This window comes from Polistes dominula, unplaced genomic scaffold (genome assembly GCF_049000335.1).
Source record: "Polistes dominula isolate Pdom_NZ unplaced genomic scaffold, Pdom_raw_medaka contig_84, whole genome shotgun sequence".
In the NCBI taxonomy this organism is placed as follows: domain Eukaryota; kingdom Metazoa; phylum Arthropoda; class Insecta; order Hymenoptera; family Vespidae; genus Polistes; species Polistes dominula.
In genome coordinates, this window is record NW_028300944.1 from 38,011 (window position 1) to 58,858 (window position 20,848).

Sequence of the window (20,848 nt, forward strand, 5' to 3'; positions counted from 1 at the left end):
ATAAGTTAGTTTTTATTTATTACTTAAAGATTATTTAGATCTTTAGGCACTGTGTATGTATTTAAAAAATTTATTATTTATATATATTGCACTAGGGTGCAAAAATATTAGTCTTCGGCCAGATGGCAGGGTTAGACGACGTGGCACAAACCATAGCACGAGCCATACCACGAGCCATACCACGAGCCATACCACGAGTGATGCATCGCCAGCAATATTCGGTCATTTAGGGTGAAATACGTAAGTATTATACGTTTCCAGTGTTAGGTTATTCTCTCCCTCTTCACCCCTTTCACCTGCCATGGATCATTCAATATCGTGGTCTTCATTGATTTACGTGACTACATTGCGTTTGGATTAATAGATTATAAAAAGATAACAGACATAGAAATCTATTTTCGACTTGTCACCCAAGTCAAGATAATTTAAATATGTCTACCAGTTAAATGGGTTAATTATCATTAAAAGGGAAAGGGCCCTTTCTTCATCCCGATAAAATAGTTTTTTTGTATTTTTTTTTCGGGATAAAATATGTAGATACGTAGATATATTTATATTAAACCATTTATAGAAGAAACAAACAATTTTAAAAGAACAAGAACACATTATCAGATCGTTCGTGTGATATATTGTGTGATAAATTTTATATTTTATTTTTTGCGATAAAAAAATACTGAAATTCTTGTAGATAACGTAACGTATAATCAAGGAATCATTATTTTATTAACAAGTTAAAATATGATAAGATATAAGATTAAAAAGTGAGGAGGGGGATGGGGATAAACGCACGCACATACAGCCGCCAAACAAATGAAGGATCTACATTGAGATGAGATTTTTGAATGGATCGATATGTTTGTAGGAAATACATAGGTTCGCACATAGAAAGGGCGGAGACGCTTTTCGTGTAAAGTGGTAGGGATCCTCGGTTCTAGATTTCTCGGTGGTGGTGCAGGAGTGGTGGGAACTCCAATCCAAGAAGCGGGGAGAATAGTCGCGCATTTCCTTTCGTACGGAACATCCCTTATCAGTTCCGCAGGAACTCTCGTCGTGTTAGGATCCTTGTCTTTCTCTCTTTTTCTCATTTTATTTTTCCTCCAATCTATAATTTAATAAATTTTAATAGATCGTACTTATCAATTTTAATACAATTTTTTAATTAGTATTAATAACATTAACTTAATAGTATTATATTTAATTTTATAACTATTTTTTTTTTTTTTAATAATATAATAGTATAATAGTATAATAGAGAGAGTTACTTTTTAATAGTATTAATAAATTGTAATCAATTTTATAAATTTTAAAATATTATCATTTTTAATACACATATTACGTTATTTGTGTCGTTTAAAAATAAAAATAAAAACGATTCTTTGATGTAGTAAAATACTTTAAGATTTAATAACTTAGCAATTTCAATCTCACGAATGTTTCAAGTTGATTTTTCATAACACTTGATAGATAAAAAAAAGGAGAGAGATAGATAGAGATTCTTTCATGTTTATTTACGTTCTTCTTAGATCCAATATTATCACAAGTTCGCGAGTACGTTCGGGTTTGTTCGTTCATTAGTTCAGGCTCGTTCGTCGATCCGGTGAAAGTGAAAAAATTTATCCACGCTTCTCTTACGTTACACGTGCACATAAGTGTGTGTGTGTGTGTGTGTGTGTTTCGCGAGAGTGTACCAAGAGTGCTTTGTGTTTCAAATAATATATTTTCTATCGTTATGCACTTGCACGTAACGTATTTAGGGTATGGTTTATTGTAAATTCCATTACGTAGCATCGATAAATCTATTTCACGCATAAGTGAGAAAGTGTAGAACTTTGATTCCTCGAAGTTATTATTTTTGCAACGCTGGATACCATCAAAGTTAGGTGAGTTTTGTTAAAAAATGATTTTTGTTATGTCATTGTAAGGAAACAACACATTTTCGAGAAAATTATTTTAATTTTACTTTAGATACATTGATCTTTTTTTTACTATGGTAGTTTAAAATTAATTTGATTAACCCATTGACTGTCAGACATATTTAGAACTTCTTGTCATGGGTGCCATGGTATTATTTTAAAGAATATCTGAAATTTTTAAAAATATAATAATATTAACACATTAATCAGGTTAACGGAATCTCGTGTGTTTTCATCTAACCAACATCTAATCAACGAAAAAAAATAATGCTAACATTCCAAAAGCGTCAATGGGATTAATTATTCGTATAGATATAATATTGATTTTTTATCGAACGTTTGGGGTTAGAAAATCTATAAGATCCTAATCATTTAGTTTTTATCTACGAAAATCTCAACGTCGAGTAATAATAGTAGTAGTAGTAGTAGTAGTAGTAGTAGAGTGGTGGTGATGGTGGTGGATGCGTTGGTCGCTCTCGTTTTATTCTATGAAATCAATTCTCTCTGTTTTCCTCTCTCTCTCTCTCTCTCTCTCTCTCTCACTCTCTCTCTCTCACTCTCACTCCCACTTTGTAGCAAACGAAGGACACAAGAGCTTTTTAGAAATTCGTCCGTGTGCAAGGTGACCTCCTTTTCTCTTATAAAGGGAAATAAGAAAGCTCTGGGATTTTCGTTAGGATGTAAAATACCCTCGAAAAACAAGAAATAGCAAGAAAACTCGGGCTAAGAATGAATGAATGAATGAATGACAAGCATAAAAAAAGAAGACTCTAAGGCTCGCGGTTATTTTCTTTTTTTTTTTTTTTTTGTTAACAAAGGAACCAACCAACCTTTTTCCTTTTATTTATCTTTCTTTTATTTTTAGTTATCCTTTTTTTTGTCTATTTTCTTTACTTTTTCTTATCCTCTTAGGCACGGCTAAATGTTACGCAGGGTTGTTTCTCTGTACCGACAGGGTTCAACGAGAATTACGTTTAAAAAAGTTTTTCATGAATAAATACTAATTTTTCTCAAAGAAATAATACACATATACTTTAATAATATTATTAGGCACGTTAAAATAAGAAAAAGTTAAATAAGAACTTGTGTGGGGAAAGTATTTTCTTCTACTTTCCTTCTTTCTCATTTGCTTTTAGTTCGTCCTCGCAATTAGAATTTGCATCGAGTCTCGGTGTGGTTCTTCCGATTAATTGCAACGAGGTAGATCAGATTTTCAATTCGAAAGCGCATTATTCATCGTTCTGATTAATCGAAGCCAACAATTCGTTAATCACCGACGCAGATAAATTGCAGTCACGGTGTCATAATTAAACGATGCGAAATGAAATTTCGTCCTACGTTAGGGAAAATTATTTTATTCCTATTATTATTATTATTATTATTATTATTATTATTATTATTATTATTATTATTATTATTATTATTATTATATGAAATATTAAATTAGCTATAAAAAATAAAAAAAATCGCGATAAAAACACTGAATTTTTATATAGACAGATAATATATATATATATATATATATATATATATATATATATATATATATATATATATATACATGTAATAAACAAAGCATCAATATCGCTCGAGCCTTCTAGGACTCACACAGAGACTTAACACACACAACTTACAAAACTTACAGAGATTAGATCACATACCGTCTTTCTTTATTTCGATTATCGGTTCGTTTGTTTTTTATTCTTTCGTCGCCAATCCGCTTATCTATGTTTATTCTTCTACACTTAAAACTCTCCTTCTCATATATACATATATTAAATTAATATATTATAATATAAAAATACTTGCTCTCTATATTCTCTTTTTATTTTATTTTATATATCTATAAGATAAAACCATGATAAAAAGAACTATACGTGAATATTTAAACATTTTATTTGTAGCAAAACGTATGTTGGAATGTTTGTAGAAATTTCTTTTGATATTATTTGTTTTCTTTCGTCTCTTTCGATAGCTGACATATAAAAAGCAAATCTCACGAAGATAGATTATGTGGGGTGCATAGGGTAAATCGAAAAAAGGGTGTTGCTCTGCAAAGAAACGAATTACTATGCAGTATACGTTTTCGATTTTTCGCGATATCACAAAATCGAACGTTTTGCCGTCTGGGAAATGAAACAAAGAAAGTATACATATTAATGCACTGTATAGGTATACACTGAAAGAGTTAGTTTTCTGATGTAGACCAAAAGAATGGCCAATTGCTATTCTTTTCAACGGCGTCGCAAGGTTTCTACGAGAAACCATAAGGTTGCACGTGGAAATCCTACGATCGACGTACGTAAGACGACACGCGATTAATGGCTATGTGGAAAAAAATGTAGAAATTATTACCACCAGAAAATAATACAAAAAAATGTTCCGTTAATCATAACGCACAATTCGCAAATGAACCGTATCCGGTCTGGATGAACTTGATAATCCAATTAAAACAATATTATAACAATATTATAATAAAGAAATTCTACAATTATCTTATACTCTTGACACTGTGCATTTGTCTCATTGTCTCGAAACTTAGTTTTTTCTTAGAAGGTTTCACTTCTAACACGTGTGATCTGCACACATGTTGTTTTTTTTTTTACTTTATTCTTACTGCTTTTGCACAAAAAGTGTTTAAATTGTAATAAGAATTTTTTCTGTGATTATTATTATTATTTTTAATAAAATCAATAAATTCAAGTTAAATCATAACGAATAGAACACGATCATACGCGTACAATTGACTCTTACAAATATATTTTTTGTTTTTTTAATCGACTTATTCATGGTAAATATGAAGAAGAAAAAAAAGGGGGTAGGGGGAAACGTTTCCTTCCGATCCACGTGAGAGATATATATTTGGCAGAGATTTAATTATCACGCGGAAACAAGGGTGAATCGCGAACACCGGAAATTAATAAATATTTGACCGGAAATTTCCACCTGTTTCCCAACAGGTCTAACTGGATCGAAGCAAATGGTACTCTCTCTCTCTCTCTCCCTTCATTTTTGAGTTTCCAACGACGAGAATTTTCTACATAACCTCATAGTAAATTTATAATATATTAATTCTTACATATTTATATATCAAACTTTACATATATGATATAATTTTAACGATAGGTAAATTAGTGATGATTAAAATTTACACATGTACGCATCGTTACTTGAATTTTTGTGAAAACTCGGTTTGTCTGTGTACGTGCACCTGATGATGAAAGAGTGAGAGAAAGAGAGAGAGGAAGAGGGACAGGAGGAAAAAGCATAAAACGCATCGCACATAGCAGAGCCGCTTACGCAAAGTCAGAGTTGTACCAGGCGAAAGCCGGAAGTGCTGGGTCAAGGTAAGACGTTGCCTTCTTCAATAGGTATATAAAAGACGCATGGACGTTCCTATCGACGAATATGATCTAGGATGATTCAACGGGGGTTAAAAGGTACAAAAAGAAAAAGACGGCAAAAAATAAAAAAACACTGGTCTCTCTTCCTGTATTTGACGAAAAATGTTCTTTCTTTTTCTTCGTATTTTGTGTAATTTCTTCGCAATGCAATTACAGTTGAATACAGTTCATATCCGTGGTATATTCATGTTTGATACATTTTCGTATTCGTTTACGATTAAATTGTATTATCGTAGTAGCCCACTGGAGAGCTACTGGAGGGCTACTGGAGGGCTACTGGAGGGTTACTGGAGGTGGGGCTTTTCAATACACATCGGAAAATATCAGACTTTTTTCGGAAGCGGCAATCTTTTATCGCCCCGGCATCCTCTTGTCTTGAATGTTATCGCTAACGGTTTCTCTTAAGTTAAACAACAATACCTTTATACCCCTCCTCCTGCTGCCTATCATATATCATGATATTTTATTTCATATGTTTATCGCAAGGTTTGATTAACTAACACACATAAAATCGAAAGCGTATTCAAACAGAAAATTAAATATAAAACTTATTGTTTCCAAAGAAAAAAGGAATCTTCGTCTACAGTATCATCCCCTCTCTTCCAGGAAACAAATGTGAAAACACTTAAGAAGGGAAGTAAATCTCACGATGTGCGGCGGATGCTTCTGGTGATCTGACTTCGATAATATGATACTTCTTCTTCTTTTTCTTTCGTCGATGAAAAATAATGTAAATGTCACTATGAGAATCTGCAATAGGCAGAGACAGGGCTGTTCCTTCGTTTCTTAAATCCCAAAGAATTGAAAGCGTTGCTAACATTATCAAACTATTCCAAAAAATATTATTACGCATTGCGATTTTTCTTTTTCTTTTTCTTTTTCTTTTTCTTTTTTCTCATTGACCGTCAGACGTTACTTTAAACAAATCTTTCTTACGAATAACAAATGCAACTCATACTCATCCAACTTATACTTGTAAACCTTCTTTATCTGCAGTAGTCGTGCTTCGTATAAAAAGAATATTATCGATCGCTGCACACACGACCACACTATTCTAAGACGATGACAATTTTTATTATTATTACCATTTTCGAATAAAAACGAGTACATATCTATATGCGAACTTCTTCCTTATTTCTTTCTTTCCTATTTACTATTAGATTATAATACGAATTCGTCGTAAAGGACGAACGTTTACGATGATGATAAAAATCATGATCGTTGTTCCCTTGACAATAACAAAAAAAAAAAAAATAAAAAGTAAAAAAAATATAAAACGACGCAATACTAAAAATATTACTAAATAAAATGTCGTCTTACATAACGCACAAACTACGCAATATACGAAAAACGAAGAACAGGAAAGTTTCTCTGACAATGAGAGTTTTATTTAAAATTGCACCTTACTTTAAACATCTTTTCACTTCGTGTACCGTTAATCGAATTTACCGTCGATCGAATTTAGGGGAATGCCATGTTTTTACATTTGCCATGTTTTTACATTTGCCATGTTTTGCATTTTTCTTTTTGTTAAACTAAAGAAAGACAGATCGAGCAAAATAAGTTTCTCCCTGGAGGGAATTGAGTCGGTAGAAAAATTTTCGTGTCGTCTGCCACCGATAAAGATAGATAGATAAAGAAAGAGAGAGAGAGAGAGAGAGAACCTTGGATGCGAAATAGATAGTCGTCTGGAGACAATTTCGTTTGGCCTAGCCGTGGAAGTTTCTGCACCGAAAAACGATAGTGAGTACTTTCGACCGTACAAACTTTACGGAGGACCAGAGTTTCTTTTTCTTTTTCTTTTTTTCTTTCTACGTAGAAGAAAAGTAAATACTTACGTATATATGTTGTGACCGGATACAATAGTTTGTTCGAAACTGTTTGAAATAAACGAAAGTCGCTGGAAAAAAGAAATCTATATTACGTGATATTCTTACGTATACAATAATTACGTTGATTTCACGTTAAGGAGGGGGGGGGGGAGATAGGTGTAGAATGACGACGTTTTTACAACGATTTTCATGAATTTTTTTAACACGTAAGGAATTTATATTATTTATTGATATTTTAAGATACTTTTATACACATATTTAAGAATATATTCTGAAATTTCAAATGAGTTTTGTTGTTTTAAATATGCAAAAAACAATCAATTTTTGTTCAAAATTTCACATCAATGATAGCCCCTTTAAAACAAAAAAGTCTTCCAAAAAGAGAGAAAAAAATTGATCTTTTATACTATAATAATTCGATGATAAAATAATTGTAACAAGGTTTTGCACTGCTGCTTGAATATTTGCTCGTTAAATTTTCTTCTTCTTCTTCTTCTTCTTCTTCTTCTTCTTCTTTTTAATTTTATTTTTCACTATTGGCCGACACGTGGCACGAATATTTTCGATAGGATTCTTTAGCTGTTTCTTGTCGAGAATATGAAACACGTTTGAAACACGTTTGAAACATGTGCGTGACACACTTGGCTCACGATTGGCATCGAGTGGGCATCAAGTGTGAGCATCCAGAGTGAGCCTCGTCGAATAACTTCGCCTACCACGACAAATTTTCCTAATAATTATATTTTAATCAACAATCATTTCTTGACGAAAGAGAATTAAAATATATATATGTTATAAATTGGATTGTCACCATTAACTCTTGTTCACTGTCTCGCACGGGCCGCCCAGCCATTTTTTTTCTCGCGGAAGTTCTTTGTGTTGTATGAACGATGGGAACGAAAAATTGACGCTACGTTGAACACAAAAATAAAAGAGATTTTTTTTTTTATATTCCCCATCGTATATCGGTCTCCTTATTTTTTCCCTCAAATTTGCTTCGTTGAATTTTGTTTTCTTTGGTGAATAATCAATAGCACAAGAAAAGAAAGGAATAAAGAAATGTAACGTTTATAAAAGAAGAAATAAACAATACGAAATTTTTCTTCAATTCAATGTTTTTGTAATCTACATTTTGTCGATGCAATTAAAGATTTTTTAACGTCTTAGGTACGGCTGAATGTTGTGCGAATATAAAGTTTTTCATAATTAAATTATAAATTGTTGTTAACAAAATGATACATATATACTTTCACTTAGACAATTTATTTAAATAATTAATAATAAAATTAGGTATAATATATTTTAAAAGATATTATCCGCCAAAGCCATTATAGTGACGCTTCGCACTGGAAGATGGCGATAGCGAAAGCCGCTATAGTGGCGCGTAGTACCTAAATGGTTAAATAACTAACATAAAGTAGGAATATTGAAAAATAAAGTAACAATTGGAAAATGTTATTACATTAGATTGAAAAATATCATTTGTAAAGATTATATTCGTCATTGGATTGTTGAAGGAAGTAGGTAGGATGCATTCGTTTCGTTATTCGTTCAGAGCGGTTCGTATTTACGGTTCAAGAGTTCCATCTATACCAACGAGAATGACAGAGAGAGAGAGAGAGAGAGAGAGAGAGAGAGAGAGAGAGAGAGAGAAGTGGGAGAAGAGAGAGCGAGAGGAAGGACACCAACGTTTGTGGGTTGTGCTATGGTCAGTATAGTATATCCGTTGGTTTAATAACATCCACTGATGTGACGTATTTGCTATACTTGTACCAACATTTATATCGATGAGTAAAATCCTTATCAAAATTCACCCATTTTCGAAGAGAACACTTTGAAAACGTTGCGAGACGTTTTACGATAAACTCGTAATACGCATCGTTGAGATTCTTTTTCGCCAACTTCATTTAACCTCTTAGGCACGACGCACCACTTTAGTGGCTCACTCTATTAGCTCACTCGCTCACCATTTTTGTACCAACTGTTTTATTAATTATTAAAATAAATTTTCAAAATTAAAGTATATGTGTATCTTGTCTTTAAGAGAAATTATAATTTAATCATCAAAAACATCATTTCAATGTACACGTAATTTTCATTGAACCCTGTGTCGGTACAGAAAAACACCACTGCGCAAAATTTAGCAGTGTCTAAGAGTTTAACTGCATATCATAAACTAACATAACACCATTTTTATCCAAACTGCGAGCATTTTTTTACATATACAACGATATTTGATATTTATCGAATAGAAAGTTATACCAAAGAATGCGATTGAAAATAAGAGAGTATGACAGTATCTACAAGAAGAAGAAAATAAAGAAAAAAAAAGAAAAAGAGAATGAAAACGAGAGGATGGACAACCGAAGGTAGGTATAGTTAGTAGCGGGTAAGGGCCCGCCGTGTCATCGGAGACACGTCGTCCATGGGGAAGAAAAATGGACGTTCGTCGGCCTATAGCTCGCCCTTCCCTAGTCTCATGAGTAGAAAGATAGGAGGTGGTGGTAAGTCACGAGTAGTGGGAATGGGATTAGAGTCAAAGCTTTACCGTCTCTTCAGTCGGCCCCGGAAACGCTGAGAGTTCTTTACTCAAATTATGCGCGTTTCTTCCTTGTTTAAAACTTCGTCAACACGTGACATTTCCTTTTATTTTTTTTAAATTTTAACAAGTGGGGATGGTGTCATCAGTTGGTTTGACGAATATGAGAGTCAATCGAAGAGTTACGATTATAGAGTGTGCTTTGAAAAAACAATGTGTGCGTTTGCGAGCGTTTACGTGCTCGTGTTAGAAAATTTGCATCGAGACGAGAATGGTCAGTTTTAAAAGCAACAACGTCACCAGGTATATAACAACGTAAAATCCGTAACTATTGGGGAAATTTCATGTCCACGTGTTCATCTACCGGAACCCAGTTTTTAAAAACCTTTTTTTACTATAGTTGTTAGCAAAATATTTTCTTTATCTACAAAACAGTAAAACTGTCAAGCACGACGAGACACTTCCTGCATCTCGTCATTCCAAAGTCATTCGTTATACGCAACCCAGTCGCGTTTCAATTCGCCTTCCAACATTTCCCGAACAACGGACGTGCTTGTCCTTCCTCGTCGCATCGTGTGTGCATCGTATTCAGCAGGTGTACACTCGTGTACAATCGGTGATTCATCGTATCCAATCATCTTTCACGAACCATCCTATACTTCTCTTTGTCATACATTCCTCTTACTTTTTTACCCAAACTTACTACCATCGTGTTTCTTCGTTCCTACTTTCTATTTGTCGAATTTGTAACTTTTTCAAGTGAATACTTTTATCTCTTTTGGAATATTGACTGAAATTTGGCTGGAATTTGGCTAAAAGAAATCAGGTTGAATAAAATATTTCATGGATATTCGAATCTGTGTTCGGTTTCTTTTTTTAAACTTCGATTATGTCTTATAATCGAAACTTTGTTCGTCTTCTTATCTTTTTGATAAATGATAAGAAAGAGAAGTAGAAGAAGTAAACTTGTAAACTCGTAAACCCAGCTCAGATATTAGTTGCGCTGGAGATAAGAATAACCGTTGGCGAAGGAGCCCCCTGTGGTACTTCCGGTCTCACAGTGTCGGTGTTCCAGTCTATGATTCGGTGCGTTGCACGTTGTCATCCTTCCCCTCCAAATCCCTCGTCCTCTATCCCCTGCCATCCTTGTACTCTAATCTTGTTTAAATACGAACAGTGTGATATTTGCTGTCGTTTTACAGGACGATTAGGCAATAACGTTAGTTTTTATTTGACCAATGTAAAAGTTGATTACCCGTTAGAGACAGTCTTAAAGTGTGGGTAAACAAACAGATGGGATAATCGGTTCACGTCGACTACTGCAACAAGGTGTTGTTTCCTTTTCCTCGTAATTGTAAGCAGGTGCGATGATGAGAACTTCCGTTGGGTGTACCGTTGCTAAATGGCAAACATTTTCAGCCGATTCTAGCGCGAAACGTTAATTCTCGTGTTTGCAAAGAATTGGAAAAAAAAAAAAAATGCATTCCTTTCTTCCGGTTTTTATAAAGGAAAATGCGTCGATATCAAAGTTTCCTGTTTTATCTTGCATCGATACGAGTATGCAATACTGCGGAACTATCCTTTTTTTTCAACGGTCGATAAGAATACACCTCTGAAAAAAATTATTTCGTTTATTTGAATTTGAAATTATCTTGTTTAAGGCCATTTGTTATTGGATATATGGAAGGTTGTAAGGATGCAAAAGAGAAATGCAAATTGTCAAAATGAATGTTCAAATAAGTTTACCTCATGGTTGTCGTTTCAGTGGGCAACCAAGATCGCATTGTCAGGTGACTGGGACTTCTCCAGATAATTTTCGCGATCATCGAGGTAGTCATTTGGGCAGACATGAAGCGTTGCCGGTCTCGTATCGTTCTCCAGCAGGGCTACGATCATCTTCGGTATTGGCACCACCAGCATCACCAGCATCATCGCCGTCATCATCGTCGAGCGTCGATCCTACGGTGCAACGCGGTTGCGCCTTGCATCCGAGGTACGTATAGGCCTGCCTCCCCCCATTCCTGAAAAAGAGAATTTCATCCCATTGATAGTAATGAGAGTAAATTTTTAGTTGGATATGAAAACACGATGAAAGTTTCGTTAACGAGCACTCGAAAGTAGTAAAAAGGGATAAGTCGTCGTTTCCATGGGAATCTTTAGCGAACCGTTTCCGAGACCCATGCTGATTATGAAAACTTTTAAATAGGAGTAAGATGATAAGTAGCCTCGCATTAGCTAGCATTGTTAAAGTTCAAGAGTGAAAAGTATTAACACTTTGTCGTGTCAGCACGTTTCATCAAAATTTGTTCGTTTTTGGCGCCAGTAAAGATGACTTACATCAATTTCACTTATTGCTGGTAGTTATTACTAATCTTGTCGTCAGTTTCTAAAAGTTCTCAATCATATCCCTCTATTTTTTGTATTATTTATTTATTGTACGTTTATCTATTTATTTTATATTTTGTTGAATACTTAGTATGTATCTTTTGAAATAAAACCATCCACACACACACATTACCGCTCGTCCTTTATGGATACGTCGTCGTCACGTTCATTCTTCCAGCTTTCCTTCGAGTTAATCGGTTGTCCCTGCAGAAAAAAGGGTCGTAGCTCGTAGCTCGTAGCTCGTAGCTCGTAGCAACGTGGCCAGTAAGTGTGTCTTTCATTCATCTGCTTCCCCCTATACTCGTCCACCCTCCTACGTTACGCTCGATCGAGTATGCTCTGGGTTTTCCTCGTCGCGCTATCAAAAGGAACTTTACTCTTTAAAGGGGCACTTATATATATATATATATATATACCACCTCTGTCTCAAATCGACAAATCTCGTTAAACATTTTTTAAATCCAACTTATCTTTATCCATAGAAAAATAGACTTATTAATTTATTTATTTATTAGACGATGCCACAACGTTGAGGGGGTTATAATTATCACGGATGGGGTAGTAGAGGAAGTGGCATGCTACTATCTCTTAGCATATTTTACACGCCTTCTTGAAATACCGTTCGTAATTAGCGCCGTAGTTAGTTACAAGGAGTCTGTGAAGTTTCTCTACTCGTGGTATAGCCTTAAAGTTCCCTATTGAAATCTCTTTCTTTCTCTCTCTCTTGCTGTCTCTCTTGCTCTCTCGCTCGCTCTTGACGTTATGAATATCCAAATTGTTAGCAACGTATTTCTAGGTACATACGTAGCGCGTAGCGTAGCTAGTGGACGGGGGGGATTCTCTTAAAATCGATCATGACGAACGCGATGTGTATCTGCAACGAGAGGGGGGAGGGAAGGAAGGAGAGAGAAAGAGAAAGAGAAAAAGTAGGAAAAACAGAGACAAACGAACTCGCTGATAACTCGGGTTTTCAGTTGAAAGGAGGATACAGGAAGCAGGGATAATTTAATGTTCGTTTAATTCTCTTATCTGGATGCCTAGGGCAAACTGCGTAATAGTCGGTCGTCATCGTTCTTTCTCGTGGTCTCTTTCTATTTCTCTTTCCCTCAGTGTCACAAAGGGCATCAGCCTGATATCCGGAGAGAAACGGTCAGGGGGTAGGAGAGCAGGCAAGGGGAACAGTAAGGCACCCGGGTGGTAAAGGACAATGCGCCGTCGGCAATTTCCAAAGGGGGCGCCACGAGGGTTGAAATGTGTAAACGAAAAAGAGAGAGAGAGAGAGAGAGACAGAAGAGGGTTGAGGTCGTCGTGGTAGGGGTAGGATTTGCTGAACGTAGAGGGTGAAGGCGCATGCCAGTTTTCCTCTCGACGCGTTACGAGTCGGCCAACTCCGGCATTTTCTTCCTTTCCGCACGCCCAAAAGTCTATCCGTTAACGACAAATTATTCTATTTTGTCGATTTGTGTTGATTGTTTTTTCACATTTTATTTATTAATCGAATCAACCGATTGTAATTCGTACCAACTCGTGTATAATATGTATATATTTGAATATTTGCGTTTAATGATTTTCTAACAAATGAAATGATATTATTTGATTTTTAATCTAACTTTATCATTAGAATCTCGTTAAAGATATTCTTTCTCGATGTTATTTTAATTTACTGATTTTTTTATAAACAGAGATAGGAAGAAGTGGTCATTTTTTGTGTGACGATGATGATAACAAAAAATAAGACATTTTTTGGGAAGAACAAACGAGAAAGATGGTTAGAATTAGCGAATCGAGAGACGTAGAAAGTTAGCGAATCGATGAACTTGACGTGTCACGCCAAGTGACGCGAGTGTGTGAGTACCAGAGAGAGCAACGAACCACCAACCAACCAACCAACCAACCGACCAACCGACCAACCGACCAACCGACCAACCGACCATCGATCTTTCAAATTTATGTTCGAGCTTGATCTCTTATGGCTATTTCTCTTCCTTGCAGAGAAACTACCTTAATCTTAGACCCGAACCTTTGTTCACATTCTTTCAACCTTTTCCACCTACCACCATCTTTCACTATGCCTGCAATTGAAATCTTTTCTCAACCAGTTCGTAAATTTTCTTTCATTTTCTTCATCGTTTCTTTTTGAATATTCCTACAAATGCAACTTCTATTTCTATTCTACTGAAAAATAGAAAATATTTTTCTACCGTCTTCTCTTTATTTGGAAGAAAACAATCGATTTATTGTTAGATACTGTTTAAAATGAAAAAAATGGAAAGAAAAGAATTTAGAATAAGATAGACGGTTAGAATGTCAGGAGGATAAAATAAAAGGAAGAGGGTTCGAGATATGCATCAAGGGTGCATCGTTGACCTTGTCGATCGTTCGTCTACCGCGCTCGAAAATAAGCACCGCGATTTACCTTTTTTTCTTTACTCATAGGATTTTTTTTTTTTTTTTTTTTTTAAACCCTGTCACGCGTACTCTCAGAAATGACACTAAACTTGAACGCATATTTCTTTCGGTTATTCGTTTATTTCTCTTTGAAATATTTGTCAAATTGTTTTTCATTATTTTATTTGTTTCAAATAGTTTTCTTTTATTTTATTGATAAAACATTTCTAGTTGAAAAGTTTGAAAATTTAAACCGACTAGTTCCAAGAATGAATTTCAAATTTTGTATACTGTACCATAGTGAGTAAATAGAATATAATAATAATAATAATAATAATAATAATAATAATAGTAATATGTTATCTCTCTCTCTCTCTCTCTCTCTCTCTCTCTCTCTCTCTCTCTCTCTGGTGCGATATGCGACGCGTATTATACGCGTTGAAAACCACCATGTAGACCTTTGTGAATTACGTTACGAGTGGATATAGAATTTTGCGGTGTCCGTTACTTAATGTTAAACTTATATTAGGTCGACGTCAAGTTACGACAAGGTTTAAAATAAAAACCTTTTTGAATTTCTAGATAGTCGAGTTTTTTTCTTTTTTTTAAATCGGATGACAGTCGTGTTGGTATGATGCAAAAAGATGAAGTTAGTATAATCTTAAAAAATCGAGTTTTTAGTACAAAATCTCAATGCTTTCATGCTGTGACAATCCTCTTTGACAATTTTGAACAACATTTGATTTTTAGTTAACGATCATTCTAGAATAATATTGATAAATATGATACTTTTGAAAGAACGAAATATAATTTCGCATAAGTTTTCGTAAATAAAAGTCTGCAAAAGTTAGAATATGAGTTTGAAGATACACCTGAAAATGTAAGAATCAATGCGGTTGAGGGTAGGCAAACCGTCAAAAGAAGAATCCATCTCTTCGTCTGGGCTGTGTCTGCTCTTGCGCTGAAAAAAGGTGGAGAATGAAACAGAGTGACGGATAAAAATAAAGCGAAAAAGAAAAAGTCGAGTACCACACGACAATTTTTAAAAGTTCGTTCCATGCTTTGTTTAAAGTACGATTTACAACATGTTCACGTGCCTCTGGAATTTCCTCGAATGGTAAGAATTTATTTTCTCGATTATATCTCATATTCAATTCCTATTACTTTATTTGTTAATTGTTTCTTTTTTTTTTTATTTCATTTTATAAGCTACCGATTAAATGTCTGATTGGTGTAGAACGATGGTTTTACAGCGATTATTATCATGAATTCTTTTAACACATAAGGAATTGATATAATTTATTGATATTTTAAAAGCATTCAATATTTTATTAAGATCGGTGGTTCAGTAGTTTCAAAGTTCATTGGAAACCACAAATGTGTGTGACACTGAATTTCTATATATATATAAAGGTGTTAGTGAAAATCATGAATATTGAAACCTGACGACCGATAAGGTTCTTCGTTCCTTTTTTTGTTTTTGTTTTTTCTTTTTTCTTTTTTCTTTTTGAATGAAGAACAATGGCTAGAACCCCCCGAGGCTACGAAAAAAGAAAAGTATAAAACACAGACTTCTTGTGATTTTGATCATTGGCCAGAAGAAGAAAGAGCTTTTATTTAGAAAAGTTTGTCCGCGTTGTATCGATACATTATTTTCTCCTTTTGCTCGTTTCCCATTTTCCGTGGACGAAGGGAATGTTTCGAAATATCCAAGTCTCCAGGGCAAACGGACTTTGGACACGTGAAACGACGAAAGTAGAAAACGATGTCAGACGCCACTGAGAGAGTCATTTTTAGTCTTTTATTTTAAGAAGACAGAGAAGAAAATTCGATCGATCGATCGATCGATCGTATATTTCGAATAAAATCGATTACGAAAGGAAGAAAAAAGAAATATTTCTTTCACTTCTTCTTTGTCTTGCTCCTTTAACAACCGGTTTCTTTGCAAATCTTTTCATTGAAATTCTTTGATCAAATTCATATCGTACAGGTATTTAAATAGAAAATCCAAATTCTTATATATTAAATAAATATCAGCATTGAATTGTATTCTATTGTATTCAATCTAAGCAATAGGTTTTCTAGTAGGTAATTTCGGTAATAGCGTACCTATTCTTCTCTATTGTTCTCTATTTCTTCTATTTGTATTATTCGTACTTGGACCTTAGCGGTCCTCAGGTTTATAATATTGATATTTTTCACTAAGTTTTAAGTGATTACGGTAAATATTTAACAACATTGTAAAGTATTAGTCAGTGACTTACCACGTGACTTACGGGAGGAGGACTTTAAGGTCTAATAAACAAGGTAAATGATCAATCGTGATCATTTGAATCGTATAAAACATTTGGAAGGCGATGCGCACGTTAATATATATATGTATATATGTATGTCCCGTTTTGCTAATAGTTCCTTCGTACCCTACCATCGTAGTTTCGGAATCGCATCTGCATATAGTATCTATTGATTTTAGCATCAAGGACCTGTCCTGGTGGCAACACAAAGGACTATTTCAAGTGTCTTGGGTGTTGTATGCATACGTGTGAAACAACCGATCTATCTAGTATCTACATATGCTTTAGTAAATACTTTAGTACATAGGCAGCAGCAAGCCATGGTTTACCCATGTAAATCCTTGAAACTCGTTAGCACTTTGAGGTTAGGCTCTCAATACGTTCTCGATTAAGGGTATATTTTCTTCCTCTATCTTGATTTTATCCAATAAATTACGTGAAGATACTTTTGGTCGTTTTATCTTTTCAATATCTTATATAAAATTGATCGAATCTGATTAAAGTAAAATGAAGATTAAATAACTTTTAATTAGTCTCGATAAAAATGATTTCAACTAAATGTATCTAACTTTTGACAAAGGATGAAAGGGGAAAAAGAAAGAATAATTGTAGACGGTGTGCAATTGGTCTCTCGAATGGGTTAATTGATCAAATACATATCTGAACAACTTTTTATCTTATTTAAACCAACGCGAAGAACAAAATCTTTCCAAGTAGGTTGACTTTTCTTTTTTCTTTTTTCTTTTTTCTTTTTTCTTTTTTCTTAACCCTATCTCCAATTGTTCCATTTGTTTGCTCCGATAGATTGTCGTTTACTCGTTTATTTGCAACTTGAGTTATGGATCTACCATGAATACCACGAAAAAAGGGGACATCAACGTCATACGGGAGGGAGACAGCACAATTGTAAGAGGGATCATGCGACTTTGAAAAATGTTTTATCGTTTGTCTTTCGCCAGCAACGACATTGAGACGACGTTAGGACGACAAAAGGTGGTTCCTTCTTACATTTTTTATTTTCTTAACTGGACAAAATATTGCAACACATTATCTTCACGCTTTAGAAAAATGACATTTCTCTATACAAGACTATTAACGTAGTGTGGTATTATTTTTTGTATGTTTTTATAATTTACTAAAAAACACACTTGTTTTACAACAAAGCCTAGTAAATATATCAAACAATTGGTTAAAAGGAAAGGATACGAAAGTAAAGTAGATTTTCCTTTAGCCAAAAAACACCCTGACGCAATTTGGACCTTCTTATTTTTCTCAATTCCCTTAAGGATGATAATTTTCTGTAAGAGAAGGGAACTTTGCGAGATGAGCCGGTCTTCCCGGATTACATTAGACACGGTAATGCCGTAGTAAAAAGGATTATTTAATGTCCTTAATTAAATTTACTTTCAACGCTTAATAAGAATGTTATTACAATCTGGTCCGTTCTTCTTATTCTCATTCTCACACAGGGTTCTTCTGATAAAAAGATCTTTTGTAATATTATATTCGAGTTATTATACATACATATTTCTTCCCGTTTTTGATATCCGATTTTCAAGATAATCCAATTTTCCGATCCTTTTCTATTTCCTCATTTTCTTCCCTAATTTCCTTCCCTAATTTCCTTCCCTAATTTTCTTCCCTAATTTTCTTCAAATGTCAATCCAGACATTTATCTACATCTTATTGTACGTTCATTGGAAACATAACGTTTCTTATACTTGACTGGGTGGGTTACTCTCCCAAATGGATTGAACTCTTTTTTTTTTTTTTTCTTTTTTTTTTCAAACGAGCCCAACTCGAAGAGTCTGCTAGCATTTTTTTTTTCCAATATCATCAGCGTAAAAAAAACTAAGTCACGTTCGCAGGCGCTTCTATTGTTGCAAAATAAGGTCGAAGCTGATGTGCACTTTAAGTTGAAAAAAAGGAACCACCAGCACAACCATCGTCTACTTCTTCCAAGCTAGCGAGTGAAAAATCTACTTCAACGTACGCGACCAGCAAACTCGCTAAATTCGATTTTCTTTTCTCTTCTTTCTTTTTTAACCGTCTGTTTTTTTTTTGTTTCCCCCTCATCAAGTATCGACCATTATTTACAATTAGACAAGACCCTTGCATAAATAGTTTAACATTTTTTCTTTCTTTTTTCGTTTCAGGCTCGAACACCCGGTGACCACATCGACTCCCGGGATGGACAGCAAAAAGGTAACAAACAACAACAAAACATATTGCAAAAACAATGACTGAGAAGACAAAAATCTAAACCGTGTATATCTTGACGAAAATTGGAAATCGTACGCGTGCGATTTGAAAAGGGCATTGAATTTGTACGGGTCCATATGTTGCACGTAAAACACGCGTTAGTTGCTCGACCAATCGCGTATTTACCTACCTATAGACTGGGTACACGGATAATAGGAGGGGGAGGGGGAGGGGAGGGGGAATGTTGTGTAAAGCAAAGAAAGCAGCATAGAGCAATGGTCCTGTTGTGTAGGACGCCATATGATTACGCCACCGTACATATGGTTGCTTTCAGCGTTTTCAAAGCGTGCCGGTAGTTCGTTCATTCAACGTCTCTGCAATTTGTTCTAAACGCGTTCTAAACGCGTTCTAAACGCCTCTAATGGGAAGAGGAGACTCTGTATGTTAACCCTTTCGGCACTAACGTTCTGTTATAAGCGTTAAATAAGAACTCTCTGTGTTTAATAAAACAACATTAAACGTATCTATCAGTAGCTCCGTGTACACGTGAGTAATTTGATAAATGTCGGATATATCTAGTTTCTATTTGGTTTTTTTCTTTAGATTGTCCAAGCTACAACGGCAGTCGTAGCGGTAGGTAGTAGCGGCCAGGTGCGCAACAAAAACAATAACGATGCTACTACGGGTTTGGCGGCTTCCGTGTCTGGAATCCGACGACGAAGCGGACCCCAAGGATTGCGATCACCCGCTGCGAAAAGACCCCTATCTGCACCGGTCCACCTACAAGGCTGGCTACACAAACAGGGTTCGGAAGGGCTCATGCTTTGGAAGAAACGCTGGTTCGTCTTGTCCGAGTATTGTCTCTTCTACTACAAAGGTTAGCTCACCTTACGAAGTATTTTTCCTTTCCTGTCGATACTATCTATTATATGTGTATATGTGTTGTTTGTTGTATGTGTATCCGTGTATGAAATTCACGTGTATGATATTAATTTATTAACGTTACCCGTTAACTTTCTTTCGATAACGATTGGACGAAGAAAAGTCTGTCTGTCTGTCTGTGTCTGTGTGTGTGTGTGTGTGGAAAATGTTATTATTAAATTTAGTTTTAATTAGATTCGATGAACACTAGTCTTAATTAACGGGTTGGAGGGGCGTTTACGATCCTTTCAAAATAAGTGGTAAAGTGTGGAGTATCTATCCAATTTTACCAACAACTAATCCCTGATCTTAATCAATTTTCCTTCCAACATCTTTTCAAGTTTTTTGACGAGTGAAACGTATCGTCGAATATCTTTCATAAATAAAAACAATTTTCATCATTTGATCTCGTTAACTATAATAATAGAAACAATAAAACGCGCTTAACGATAAAAATATTACGTATGATCGTTTATTATTATCGTCGAAACGTTAACGAATAAAGTTTTTTCATCGAGTTTTTCGAGAAAAGCCCTCTTTCCTTTTTCTTCGCAGTAAAACCGCCACGAAGTAGGATCAAATATTTGCCGGTAAGAGATGGTGGTTAGTTTGAAAAACCCTCTTCCTAGATTCTTTTGACGTCCAAAGCCCTCGCGGACCGTAATTTTCAACTTTTCTCTTTATTTTCTTACCAAAGTAGGAGATAAAAAAGACAAAGAAAAAGAAAAAGAAAAAGTCCCCCTTTGCGTGTTCGTATCCAGTTCCCTCTCTCTCTTTTTCGCTTTTATATATGATCCTTCTATTTGCATATCCCCAAATATACAAAATCATCCTCCCCGTGTAGTAGTATCATGAGTCAATAAAAATTCTTTACTCCTTTCCTTTTAGTCGCAATTTCACACTAACGTGTTATGAGTAAGAGAGAGTAGTATACGGTCTTATTATAGGTCTTATAGGTCTTATAGGTCTT

General features: G+C 34.8%; 1 protein-coding gene and 1 long non-coding RNA gene across 11 annotated transcripts in view; one reads left to right on the top strand and one right to left on the bottom strand.

Moving 5' to 3' along the window:
* Positions 1 to 1,009: 1,009 nt before the first annotated feature.
* The window catches only part of LOC107071555 (uncharacterized), a 48,628-nt gene continuing 28,789 nt past the window's right edge, over positions 1,010 to 20,848 (top strand). For 6 of the 10 annotated variants that reach the window (XR_016176350.1, XR_016176349.1, XM_089171792.1 and 3 more), the window contains exons 1-4: positions 9,810 to 9,991; positions 11,454 to 11,681; positions 18,912 to 18,960; positions 19,561 to 19,834. Coding sequence is in view for 8 of the 10 variants with exons in the window: in XM_089171792.1 (XP_089027918.1) it covers positions 9,960 to 9,991; positions 11,454 to 11,681; positions 18,912 to 18,960; positions 19,561 to 19,834 (583 nt within the window). In the remaining 2 variants the exon portion in view is untranslated. Of the gene's footprint in view, positions 1,130 to 1,523; positions 1,881 to 9,809; positions 9,992 to 11,453; positions 11,682 to 13,406; positions 13,612 to 13,755; positions 15,579 to 18,911; positions 18,961 to 19,560; positions 19,835 to 20,848 lie in introns of those variants that run through there. The other 4 variants (XM_089171797.1, XM_089171796.1, XM_089171795.1 and 1 more) reach the window with 4 other exon arrangements.
* Positions 11,585 to 13,282, bottom strand: LOC149032755 (uncharacterized). Its single transcript, XR_016176353.1, has 3 exons — positions 12,693 to 13,282; positions 12,207 to 12,431; positions 11,585 to 11,709 (listed from the first exon to the last, which is right to left on the bottom strand). It is a non-coding gene; the product is annotated as an uncharacterized LOC149032755 (long non-coding RNA).